Below are 12601 nucleotides of genomic sequence, written 5' to 3'. Positions count from 1 at the left end.
ACATTCTATTTAAGGGAACTTACTATACTTTCCTCAGGAAAATTTAATGTATATTCTATTTTTTTAAAGGAAGAAAAATCACTTTTGTCTGACCACTGAGATCACAAAGCCTTACTTAGTTATTTGTGAATTTTGAAACTGCATGCTTCATCTTTGTATAAACTAAACACTAACCTGAATAAGAAATACATTTTTTCAACATTTACTCTTTTTTCTTCTCTTTTACTAGTATGCTTTAATAGTGTTCTATTTGCTTTGCTAAATAGTGAGATCAGTTTATTTCTACTTGAAGATATGCAAGAGTCTTTTCTACCTATAAATTTTCAACCTATTAACTCACATTAGATTTTCATGACAGTAAGTCATTACTAATGATACACATTTACTTTATTACAACTTTTTCTTGAGGGTGGACAGAGAATATTTATGAATTTGTATATGAAATTTTACTGGGAGAAATATCTTACTTGTAAATAAATGTATTCCATGTGATTTTTTTTTGTTTAAAATAACAATTAAACTCTTTTTAATGTAGAATGGTCATCATTGATTTCTCCGAATATTGTTGATTTTCATTTTAGACAATTAAGAGATCATCCAAAAATTATTTGTTCAGAGGCCCTTTCCATTATGTGTAAGGATATGGGAACAGGTAGAATAGAGTCTCAAAAAATTCACAAGCAATAAACCTAAAGCATTACTTAGCCTCCACCTTTTTTTTTTTCTTAAACCAGTACCATGAGCATCAGAGCTAGAGATGAATATATTTGAGTTCTGTATCAATGTGATACATTTTGTGGTAGTGATATCCGTTTGTTCCCCACCCAGTACCCAAGGTTTTATGTGGCATATTTTAAAACTAACGTGTTTCAAAATATTTGATGACATTAAACACTTTTCATAAAACATCCTCTCTGTATCTTCCTGCTCAACTCTAAGTATCAAAAAACAAATGTTGAAATATCACTGCATTAGAAAAAAATCAAATAAAATAATAACATTAGCAACTGCTCCAGAAATAATCCAAATGGAGGCAGGGGAAGCAGTAAGTTTGGGAACAGAGCCATTACATTTTTTGCTTTAAAACTTCTTTATAGATTTCAGGAAGTTAGACTCTTACATTTGAGCTCACATTGTTAAAAAGAAAATAAAACTTTATGGATACTGAAGAAAATATGAACACTGGTCTCAGGTGTTTTCTGACAAACATGTGGTGTCTTTTCCAACACCAATTCTCCAACTCTCTGATCCTCTGACACCAACTGGGTGTCCTACAATTCAGTCCTATTGTGACACCAACTATTTAGGGTTAACATCAGACTCCACAGGCTTTAAGGGCTCAGTCCCACAAAGCTGCCCTCACTTTCAACCTCTTTATAGAAAGGATGGTCTAGGGACCCCAATCACAAGTACTGGGTCCCCTGGTTACCTGCCCTTCTGACTTGGCTACAAATTCGAGGGTACTAGCAACCAACCCACCCTCATCCCCACTCAAGTTTGATAATTGGCTACAATAACCCACAAAACTCAGGGAAATGTCATGCTATTACAGTTTATTATAAAAGATTAAGATGAAGAAGTAGATAGGGTGAGGTCAAAAGAGTCTCAAGCACAGGAGCCTCTGTCCCCGTGGAGTTGAGATTTACCATCCTGCCAGCACATTGATGTGTTCATCAACTTGGAGGCTCTCCAATCCCTACTGTTTAAAGATTTTTATAGAGGTTCCATTACATAAGCATGATTGATTAAATCATTGGCTATTGGTGATTGAAGTCAATTGCCAGTCCCTCTCTCTGGAGATGGTGAGAGGAGAAGGACTGAAAGTTCCAACTTTAACACCCCCCTCCTGAAGCTATCTAGGAACCCACCAAGTCACCTCATTAGCGTAAATTCAGGTATGTTTGAAAGGGGTTATGAATAACAAAAGATACTCCTATTACTCTTTATCACTCAGGAAATTCCAAGGGTTTTAGGAGCTCTGTGCAAGGAACCAGGAACAAGACCAAATATATATTTTAATATATCACAACTGGGTTTCCTCCAGGTAGTGAGGAAGAGGTTATGGAGGTATAGCAAGGAGAGATATTTCTCCTTTCATGCTGAACATTCCTGAATCTCTTCCCTGGCCACACCTATATATCAGTTATCTATTGCTGCCTACCATATTACCCCCAAAACTAACAACATCCAATACCTCACAGTTTTGGAAGAAAAGGAATTTGAGCACAACTCAGATGGGTGCCTCTGGCTCAGTGTCTCCCACGAGGATGCAGTCAAACTGTCAGCCAGGACTGTGGTTTCATCTGAAGACTCTACTGGGGTGGACCATCTGCTCCCAAACTCACACACATGGTTGTTGGCAGAACTTGGTCCTCACCACGTGGGCCTCCCCATAGAGCTGCTCAGAGCATGGCAGCTTGCTTTCCCCAAAGCAAGTGATCCAAGTAAGAGAGAACAAGAAAGGCCCCCAAGATGGAAGCCACAGTCTTTTTATAACTTAGTCTCCGAAATGATATCCCATTACTTCTGCCAATATATTCTGTTCGTTAGATATGAGTCAGTAAGTCCAGTCTACACTTTAGCAGAGGGAATTACACAAGGGCATGAATACCCAGGAGGTGGGATCATTGAGGCCTGTCTTAGAGGCCACGTACCACATCCACCCTAACATAATGGATCTTAATTTGGTAAATGATAAGAAATAGAGGACAACAGATGACAAAGAAATTTGTAAAGACATCGGTCTGGTTTCTTTGTCAATTTTACTCTCTTAAGATTCTCCAAAGTTTTGCTCAGAGTATTTTCACTGACCAAAACCAATTCTGATTAATTTTATACTCAGTAGCTGGGTCTAGCAGGAAAGCTGCATACAATCAAAGGGGTAAAATCCCAGTAAAAGTAAATCAGTTTAACTTTACTTATTTACTGCCAAATGAATAACAATCTCATATGCCCATCTTTTTTAAAGGGAGAACCAGGTTTCATTGGTCCTCAAGGAGAACCAGGTTTACCAGGGTTACCAGGAACAAAGGTTAGTGGAGTTTTTTTCCTTCCTTTATTTCTGAAATATTTTGTCATATATTTTTAATCCATTGTGTTGAAAGAAGTGTGGAGTGACTTTATTGTTTAGGTGACCAGATATTTTTGCCTAATAGAGAACGAAAACACCTATCACCTACTACTAACACTTCTAACGGAAAACCATATTAAATAGAGTAATAGGAAGCTAATTCCAGAAAGCCTCAGGTAAGACAACAGGATAATGAAATATATTAGTTGCTCCTGTTTTCCCCAAATTGTTCCTAAATTGATATGATGCTGTTTGCCTCCTGACCATATGAAAAGGTGGGGGAATTCTGATGAGGAGAGATAGAACTCATTAACTGCTGCTCCTTATCGCCAATTTTAGGACATACTTATAAATCAAACATTATTATCATCCCCCTCCCCTTGCCCCCTGCTCACTCCCTAGATTTCAAAGGCAAGTACTGATGTCATATAGATTCCTAAGTGTCTCATCTCAAAAGGATCTATCGTGAATAATGTCTGAGAAAGATCCTGTAATGAAAACCATGTCATGATCTTACACTTGGCAACCCTAGAGAGGGACCTAAAAGCAAAATCTATATGCCACCATATAAAAAATTATGTTGCTGTGGATGTAGTTGGACCCATAGTTGTCTTTTTATCTACTCAGTAAGACATAAAAAGGTATGGATGGAACTTTACTCATGACAGACTCATGAATCAAAGGGGCAAAATTAGATCAAACTACATTCTTTTATTTTTAAACTGTAGAAGTCTTTGCCTCAGTGTGTATTGCATTCACCAGAAATAAGCCAGGATGATTTCTAAGAGCTAGGGAAATATGTTCATGGTCTGTTTTGGCAGAGGGGTCCTCATTTCTGCTGATCAAGAGAAAATAACTCTAATCCTAGTAAATGGAAACTATGTGTGGCCTAAGGGGGACTGAAACTCAGTAGAATTTATGCAAAATTGCTGTTTTCTCAAGCAATTTCTTTTTCACATAATGAGCTGTCAGGCTTATTAACAAAATATGAGGAATGCCTGTTTTAGCCTGAACAGATTCACACAAGAAATGTGCTTTCTGGAATAAAGAGAGAGGAAGCAAGAGAATAATGAGAATTCCGTGTTCATGAGAACTGTTGTATTTATTCAGGCTTGCTGCCTCAGAGCCAGGTAAAGAAAGAAGCCAGCCTCATAGATCAGCAAAAGAAATAGAAAACTTGGTCAATGCCAGAGAGAACCAGGTGTGAACTAGATCTTTAAATGTTTGGCATTTTGTTTGCTAAAAAGGGGAAAGTAGAAGAAACACAGGTAGTAGGGAATGGAGTTCATCCCTAAATATCATTTCTTTAGTTCACTGATTTTCAACTTCCCTGAAGTTTCAGGGCACCTGGCCAGCTCAGTCAGCAGACTATGAGACTCTTGATCTCAGGGTTGTGAATTCAAACCCCATGCTGGGTATAGAGATTACTTAAAAACAAAATCTTTGAACTATTCTGGAGTTGGAGCACCTGGGTGGCTCAGTCGGTTAAGCATCTGCCTTCAGCTCAGGTCATGATCCGAGGGTCCTGGGATCGAGCCCCACGTTGGGCTCCCTGCTCAGGGAGAAGCCTGCTTCTCCCTCTCCTCCCCACTCATGCTCTAACTATCTCTGTTGCTGTTTCTGTCTCTCTCTCTCTCAAATAAATAAATAAAGTCTTTTAAAAAAATAAAAATAAACTACTCTGGGGTTTCAAAAAAAATCCAGGTGTAAAGTCACAAAATCAACATTGATTTCTGTTCATGAAGAACCCAGCCTGATTTTAACAGATACTGCTCTGAATTCCCAATAAAAGTAAAGAATGTACTGTACTTGTTTCGTCTTTCCACAAGAAGGGATGTGGACAGGAAATTTGTTTTATTAACAATATTTTAACAATTATATTAACAATATGAGCAATTTTCAGCTGAATTGCTTAACATGAATTTGGTATCATAATGGAAAAGTCATGTTTATTTAAAATTCTCTCTCAGCCGAAGAGTGGCCTTTTTCCAGTTGTGTAGGCAAGTCTGGATTTGTACCACTAAATTCAGACTTAAAAAATAAACTAATCCTGCATATTTTATCCCCAACACAGTGAAGAGAGATTGTAAGGAAGGAAGTTGTATAATGGTATCTAAAAATTTGTTTTTATGTACTGCTGTTTCCTCAGCATCTGTATCAAGTGTCTGAGAGAAACTATGTCAGTCTAAAGAAATGGGGTTTTATTACAAATAATTCAGAATATTTTGAGTAAAATGTTTATCATTAATTCAGCACATTTTTTTGCCAGAGATTTTTCTAATATTTGAGGATGAAGAGTAACTGCAACAAAAACTCTCTACTCTCCTGAAGCTTACATTCCAGTATATGTGAGACAGAGGTGGAAGGAGAGATAGAAGTAAACACATAAATAGTATAATTCCATAGGGTGACAAGCAGCTAATTAGGGGCATTGTGACAAAAAGTGATTCTAGGTAAACATATATAGGCTCCATTCCTGTAATATGCTATAGATAAATGATTTTCTCAGGTTTTTGCTTTTCTTTAAAATAAGCTTATAATTACTATTTTAGAATTCTTCTGTAAAATATTAAAAGAAAGACCAAATATGGTACATTTTTTAAAAATTAAAATTCCATACACCAACAGAGACCCTTCCGTCTCTAATCCCTGGAAAATCCCTTTTGGAAGATCTCTTCCATTTCTTCTATCCAGACAAGTTCCTTGCCTTTCTCCCAGGCTCTCCATTTTCACATTCTTTTCGGTTCATGCTGAAGAACCTGCTGAGTCTTCTTTAATCCTTGCCCTAATCTATCCCATCTCCCCTGCAAAACCCCACAGGCTTCCCAAAGTGGGCATGATACAGGTAAATATCTTGGAATTTAGAGCCCCAAATCACCCAGGATGGATCCAGTGCTATTTTATTCTCCTTTCCATGATGCATCAGTTCCTTCAGTGAGGAGGGTGCCTTTCTCACCCATAAACATGCCATCACCAGTCTGAATTCCAAACCTTTTTGATTATTGCAATTCTACCTATCAGGCAGGAAGCGGACACTCTCTACTCTGTGCTTAGGAATGGAAAACAACACTGTCTTCCTGGAGAGCAGTTTGGCAAGCTTTTCAAATGTTTGTACTTTTTGACCCAGCAATTCCCCAACTAGGAATTTATCCTAAGAAAACGACCAGGGGCGCCTGGGTGGCTCAGTCGGTTAAGCGTCTGCTTTCGGCTCAGGTCGTGATCCCAGGGTCCTGGGATGGAGTCCCGCATCGGGCTCCCTGCTCAGTGGGGAGCCTGCTTCTCCCTCTCCCTCTGCCTGCTGCTCTGCCTACTCATGATCTCTCTGTGTCAAATAAATAAATAAAATCTTTAAAAATTTTTTTTTAAAAATTAGTCTAATCTTTAAAAAAATAAAATAACCAGATATGTGCAAAGATTTACATTCAGAAACATTATGCAAAAAAGTACAGAAGTTTGAGCACAGTTTTACATCACAGCTCTCCCACTTTAAAAGCTTTGTGATTTTGGCCAAGTTCCTTAACCTCTCTGAGCTTTATTCAGTCTCCTCATCTGTAGACTCTGGGAACCATCACCTTTCTCCTTTGTCCCAACGATTAAATAAGATAGTGCGTGTGAAGTGTTTTAGGCAGCTGCTGGACTCATCAACAGCATAGTCATAAACAACAATAATTATAAAATACAACCTTTAGGACATGACTCGGATCTCACCTCCAGCAAGCCAATCTGGACCATTCAAAACCCTATGGGATTTCCTCTTCTCTCACTATTAGCCTTAATTACTCCTTAATTCTTAACTATTTTGTTTATATGGATCTTGTCTGTCTAACCAGATCATTAGCTCCTTGAGAGCAGTGATCATGTTCATACTTCATAGAGCTATGAATATAGTTAAAAGCTGTAACACCTATGTATCTTACATTCTGAGCACTTCGCCTTCATAAATCGTGAGATCAGTACTATACTTTTCTTCACATTACAGAGAAAACTGAGGTTTTCAGAACTTAACTAATTTGTCCCAAACACGGAACTGGTAAATAACAGAGCCAGGATTAAAGCCCAGGATATCATCAAATTATAAAACCTGGCACTTAGCCACTTTGCCATGCTTCTCCCTGGCAGATCTTAAAAAGTGGCTATAGAATGAAAACTGTGTCCATGTCTGTCTTGAGATATAATGATGGTTCTTATCAATTCCCTTTAAAGGTCTTCCATTTACCAACATAGGTATCAGATAGGCATTACCAAACCATTTCCTTGTGTATAAAATAGGAATGATAATACAAACATTGAAAAATTGTTTTGATTATTAAATGAGATAACCCATGTTGAGATTAATACAATGCAGGATACATGGTAAATAAATGGTAACTCTGCGCTTTCCTTGATTTTATTGAATTCACTTGTTAATCTACAGGGACCAGCCTGGGGGGAAGGAGGAATTGCCATTTACTTGTTTTGTATTTTGTGACAGGGTGAACGTGGGGAGGCAGGGCCTCCTGGAAGAGGTGAGCGAGGGGAGCCTGGAGCCCCTGGACCAAAGGTCAGTTATTCTTGCATTGGAAGATAGTTTTCTTTGGTTTGGAAATGTGTCCTACTTACTTTAGAACACGAAACTAAAATACAGTTCCTCAACAGGTATTAAAACAGCAAAAATCACAATTTATTGAAATGCACACTGTTTGGTTCTTTTCAAAAGGAATTTTACAATTCAACTTTTCCAGTTTGTTCTGTCCAGTAAACAAATTTAGTAACACATCCAAATGTAAAGAGGGAGGTACTGTCATATTAACATGCTATGTATTAAAACTTACCTCTGAAACAAATAATACATTATATGTTAAAAAAAAAAAAAAAAAGAAGATAGTAGGAAGGGAAAAATGAAGGGGAGGGAATCGGAGGGGGAGACGAACCATGAGAGACTATGGACTCTGAGAAACAAACTGAGGGTTCTAGAGGGGAGGGGGGTGGGAGGATGGGTTAGCCTGGTGATGGGTATTAAAGAGGGCACGTTCTGCATGGAGCACTGGGTGTTATACACAAACAATGAATCGTGGAACACTACATCAAAAACTAATGATGTAATGTATGTTGACTAACATAAGAAAATAAAATTAAAAGAAAAAAAACTTACTGAGAAAAATGTTGATACGCGTTGTGTTAGTTTCTGTGGTAACTTGAAATTGTAGAACACCCTGAAAATATCAGAGCTAAGGATTTATTTCACTATTCAGTCTTTATTCCTCTAAACTTCCTGTAAACTAATATGGTAACACTTTATTCTAATAACCCACCCTAGAGACACAGGAAATGGTTTACTCTTTGATGAAAAAGAAATTTATGCCAACACTGTTGAGACTAATGAGGATTATTCACAGAACTCTTCCCATCCATGATGGGTGGGCAGTCTTCAGAATTATAATGGAATGAAGGTGGTGGCGAGACCAGAGAATGAGCTAATGATATGGTGATAACTACTTATGCTTTGTATTATAATAGCCAAAATTATGTCCAGCCATATATTGAGGCAGTTACAATAAAGTGTTTCCATTTTTCATTTTTCTGAGTCACTGCTAATTTCTTTTTTCTGTTCTTATCTCCTCTGTTATTTCTCTTTTCCATCTTCATATTCTCCTGTAATAGGGGAAACAAGGTGAATCAGGAACTAGAGGCCCAAAGGGGTCAAAGGTCAGTAACCAAGTAACCATTTTAATGTCACATGAGGCCTTCAAGAGCTGTGCCTTTTGCCTCTTCCACAGAGAATCATGTTTTAAATTCTCACACACTGGGATTGCAATATTTTCATCCCTGTGATACTATCTCAAAACAATTGGTTTGTTTCATCTTGTTTATTTTTGTGTGTTCTTGTGCTTCCGACTATTCTTTAAGAGAAGTTGTATTTCCTGTTTCATGAGAATAGCTTCTTGGGGAAAAAAAAAGGACTTTATTTAATTTACATTATGTAGGGTATAATCTCATTTATTTCCTGGCTATCTTTGTGATGAATGTTCAAATTATACTTTGCTTTTAAGTTAGTTGATTCCCTCCATGGCATTAAAATTTCACCGCTGATTGAAATTCTTTCCTTGATCGTGGTCTTTATAATATTTGCCATTATCTATATACTGTTAGCAGAATCATGTTATTTAAGATGCTATCAGCTAATAACATGAAAAAAATGGGTAAAAAATGAGGAAAACAGGGAGTAGAAATTATTAATTCTCTATTCATAACATTTAATTATTATGGTCAATGTTATTCATATAATGTGGATGGAAAAAAATTAAAAACCCTTTTCCTGCTTACTTTCATTGGTCCATATCCATTTTATGAAATATGTAGAAAGATATAGTAAAATGCTTTGAATTACACCTAGGAAAAGGACACTACAAATTTAAGGCTGTCTTAAAAAACTTTCAGGTCGACACAGGTTCATATATATCTCTACTCCAAAGTTTTTCTTTAGACTTAGGAGAATTTTGAGTGTTCTCAGAGTGATGCCTGTGTGGTTTGTGCATGGACTATTCCTGGTTTCTCTCCAGTCTGGGTCATAACACCATGAATGGAACTTTAGAGATTTTTCATCCTGCATTTGAAAAACAAAGCTGGCTTTGCCCTACCCCTGACCTTCAGCCCTGCCAACCTGCTCTAGCTAGCTGCTGTCCACTTCAGCACCTTCTGAGTGTTAAAAGGCCTATACCTACAGACTTTTCCTTAGATCTTCATCATCATCAAAGAGAGGCCTCACAGATGACCTTTCCCTTCTAAACCTCCCAAGACTGAGCTCTCCATTCCTTCCCTGTCCAGGTTATCTACACATCTTTTTTTTCCTCAGAAAACAGACAACCCAATTGATTGGCTCTTTTTCCCTTTGCCCCAAATCTCTTCATATAAAAACAAGAACATGGCTCAGTCTGAGAGGTAAAAGCTTACTTTGGGTATCATAGAAACCACTTGCTTTGCTTTTGAAAATCTCTAGTAAGAAAGTTACAGTATATATTGTTGTTCCAAGATACTCTGTCATCTGAAGGGGAATTTACAGTGCATCTTAAAAAAGTATTTTCTATGTCAGTGGTTTTTGTTCTTCTAGTTGTTACTTCCATGTCAAAAGTTCATAACAAAGGTGCTGCTGCATGGTATTAAATACATCCTTAGATTTGAGAAATTTCTGGACCATTGGCCCCACTACTAATTCAGTTTTTTCTATTTTCACTGGGGAAAGGGTGATCATGGAGAGAAGGGGGACTCTGGAGCCCTGGGACCAAGGGTGAGTACACTTCTCATCTAAGCTTTTGGCCCCTACAAGCCCAGATTTGACTCATGTGTCCACGTGGCTTTTCACATGGCACCTGGACTAATATTACCCAATAATAGCATTGGAGGTAGACTACTGATTATTTCTGCTGCTTCCCCTTTTTTTCTTATTTTTTATTTTGGTCACCAGGTGCAATGAGTATGTAGAGTCTAACACATAAAATAAGCTCCACAAGAAGAAGGTCTAAAGAACTCTTTCTATCTACTTTCCCTCTGCTAACTGAGCAATAACAAGCCCATAACCATCCAGCTAATAGAATTTTCCATTTTTCAATTAAGCCAATTATAAAGAAAGCAATAGCCCATATTTTCAAAGCCTTTTTTAAAGATAGGCAGGGAGTTAGGACATGACTACTGGAAATTCAGTGGCAGAGCTATTGTCTAGGGTAGACATCTTATATCTGTACCCTATTTTGCTTTAATTTTAATGGAATTCTGTTCCTACTGAGAAAGCCAAGCATTTCCTACAGAACATTGTTCTATCTTCTTAAAGAATGAGGAAACAATCAATGAGATGTAGAAGTATAGAAAGAGATTAGGGGTTGCTTTAATTTTGTTGTTAAAGCCAACAAAACATTGCAAGTCAAATCAGATTAGCCTACATTTTATAATTTTCAGAAAACAGCTTCAGAAATTGAATCATCTCTTTTTTTAAAAAATCAGATTTCATATCTTTAATCTACCATCTATAGGAAGTTAAAACCGCTGTCTCCTTTGCAATAAGGACAAAATTTGAACATGATTACTCTGAAGTGCTGTTGGGCCATACAACGGAATAGATCAGAGAGAGCTGCATGTTGCTATTTTTGTTTTTGCCACAGTCCCTTGTACAGCCTAGCTTAACTTCCATGATTTTCCCTTGGTTGGTTTTCTTCACAGGGTCCACCTGGTCAAAAGGGAGATCAGGGAGCCACCGAGATCATAGACTACAATGGCAACCTCCATGAAGCCTTGCAGGCAAGTGACTGCCCCCTCCCCTGACACAGAGACACTAATGAACACCCATGTAATATGTGTAAATATCAGCTCCCATGCCCCTGCCCCAGGATCCCGGAGGGCTCCACTACTCCAAGCACACCCTCTTCCTGAGCCCATCCCCTTCTCCATGCCCCAGTGTATGCTCTTTATTTCATAGCATTTTTCAGTCTTTCCTTTTCTTTCCCTTCTGCCTTCAGATACGTTTTAGTGTTATCTGGTTTAAACCTTGTGCTATTTTGCCAATTTTTGTCTCCTTGCTTCAAAAGGAAGCCTCGCAAAGCAATTACGAGCCCTGTGGCTCTAGAATCAAAGTTGCCTGGGTGCAAATCTCTTGCTTACTAAGTGCATGACTGAGGGCAAGTTATTTAACTTCTCTGTGCCTCAGTGTCCTCACCTGTAAAATGGGGATAGTAGTAGTACCTGTCTCAAGCGTTGTTATGAGAAATAAAGAGCTAAATGCATATAATACACTTAGAGCAGTGCCTGGCACATACTAAGTCCTCTGTAGGTATTTCTTATTACTGTTACCATTCATAATATAATGTATTACCATAGAGAAATACCTATAGAGTAAAAATCCATAGACCATGTGGCTTGTCTCCATCACCTTTGCTTTTTTTCTTTTATTTTAAGATTTTATTTATTTGTGAGAGAGACAATGAGAGACAGAGAGCATGAGAGGGAGGAGGGTCAGAGGGAGAAGCAGACTCCCTGCTGAGCAGGGAGCCTGATGTGGGACTCGATCCCGGGACTCCAGGATCATGACCTGAGCCGAAGGCAGTCGCTTAACCAACTGAGCCACCCAGGCGCCCATCATCACCTTTGCTTTTTGTTCATCCTTTCATGCTTGGACTCCTCCATTGTAGCCTGTATCAACATTCTGTTGAAACTTCTCTTATAAAGGCCATTAGTGACCTCTAAGTCAAGCCCATTGTACTCCTCACCCTTGATTTTCTGTGACATTTCTACTAAACCGCCTTCCTTTTGAAACTTTTTCTTTCTGGTTTTTCTAATCCTCTACTCTCATTTCTTCTAGTTTTCTGCTTTGATAGATCCATTCTATGTTAGTATTTCCAATTTCTCTGTCATCCCCTAATTTTTGGTATACTCAAGTCTCTGATCTTTTCTTGGTTCAGTCACTCCCTCTGTGTTCTTCTGGGCTGTAGCTTCCAAATCTTTCACCTCTGGGTCTGAGCTGCAGGAACCTCCAGCTATCTAAGAATATTTCCACTAGGAATGCAC

The 12601-nt window shown here is 38.1% G+C and overlaps 1 protein-coding gene across 1 annotated transcript in view; it reads left to right on the top strand.

Annotated features, from left to right (window-relative positions):
• Positions 1 to 12601, top strand: part of COL25A1 (collagen type XXV alpha 1 chain) — a 465144-nt gene that overhangs the window by 405711 nt on the left and 46832 nt on the right. The window contains exons 19-23 of the mRNA XM_078069067.1: positions 2969 to 3031; positions 7542 to 7610; positions 8711 to 8755; positions 10290 to 10334; positions 11261 to 11338. Of these exons, the coding sequence (XP_077925193.1) occupies positions 2969 to 3031; positions 7542 to 7610; positions 8711 to 8755; positions 10290 to 10334; positions 11261 to 11338 (300 nt within the window). The remainder of the gene's footprint in view (positions 1 to 2968; positions 3032 to 7541; positions 7611 to 8710; positions 8756 to 10289; positions 10335 to 11260; positions 11339 to 12601) is intronic.

Source organism: Halichoerus grypus, chromosome 3 (assembly GCF_964656455.1).
Source record: "Halichoerus grypus chromosome 3, mHalGry1.hap1.1, whole genome shotgun sequence".
Lineage (NCBI taxonomy): Eukaryota > Metazoa > Chordata > Mammalia > Carnivora > Phocidae > Halichoerus > Halichoerus grypus.
The sequence above is the reverse complement of the archived record's forward strand: the minus strand, read 5'-3'. Positions and strand labels throughout refer to the sequence as shown.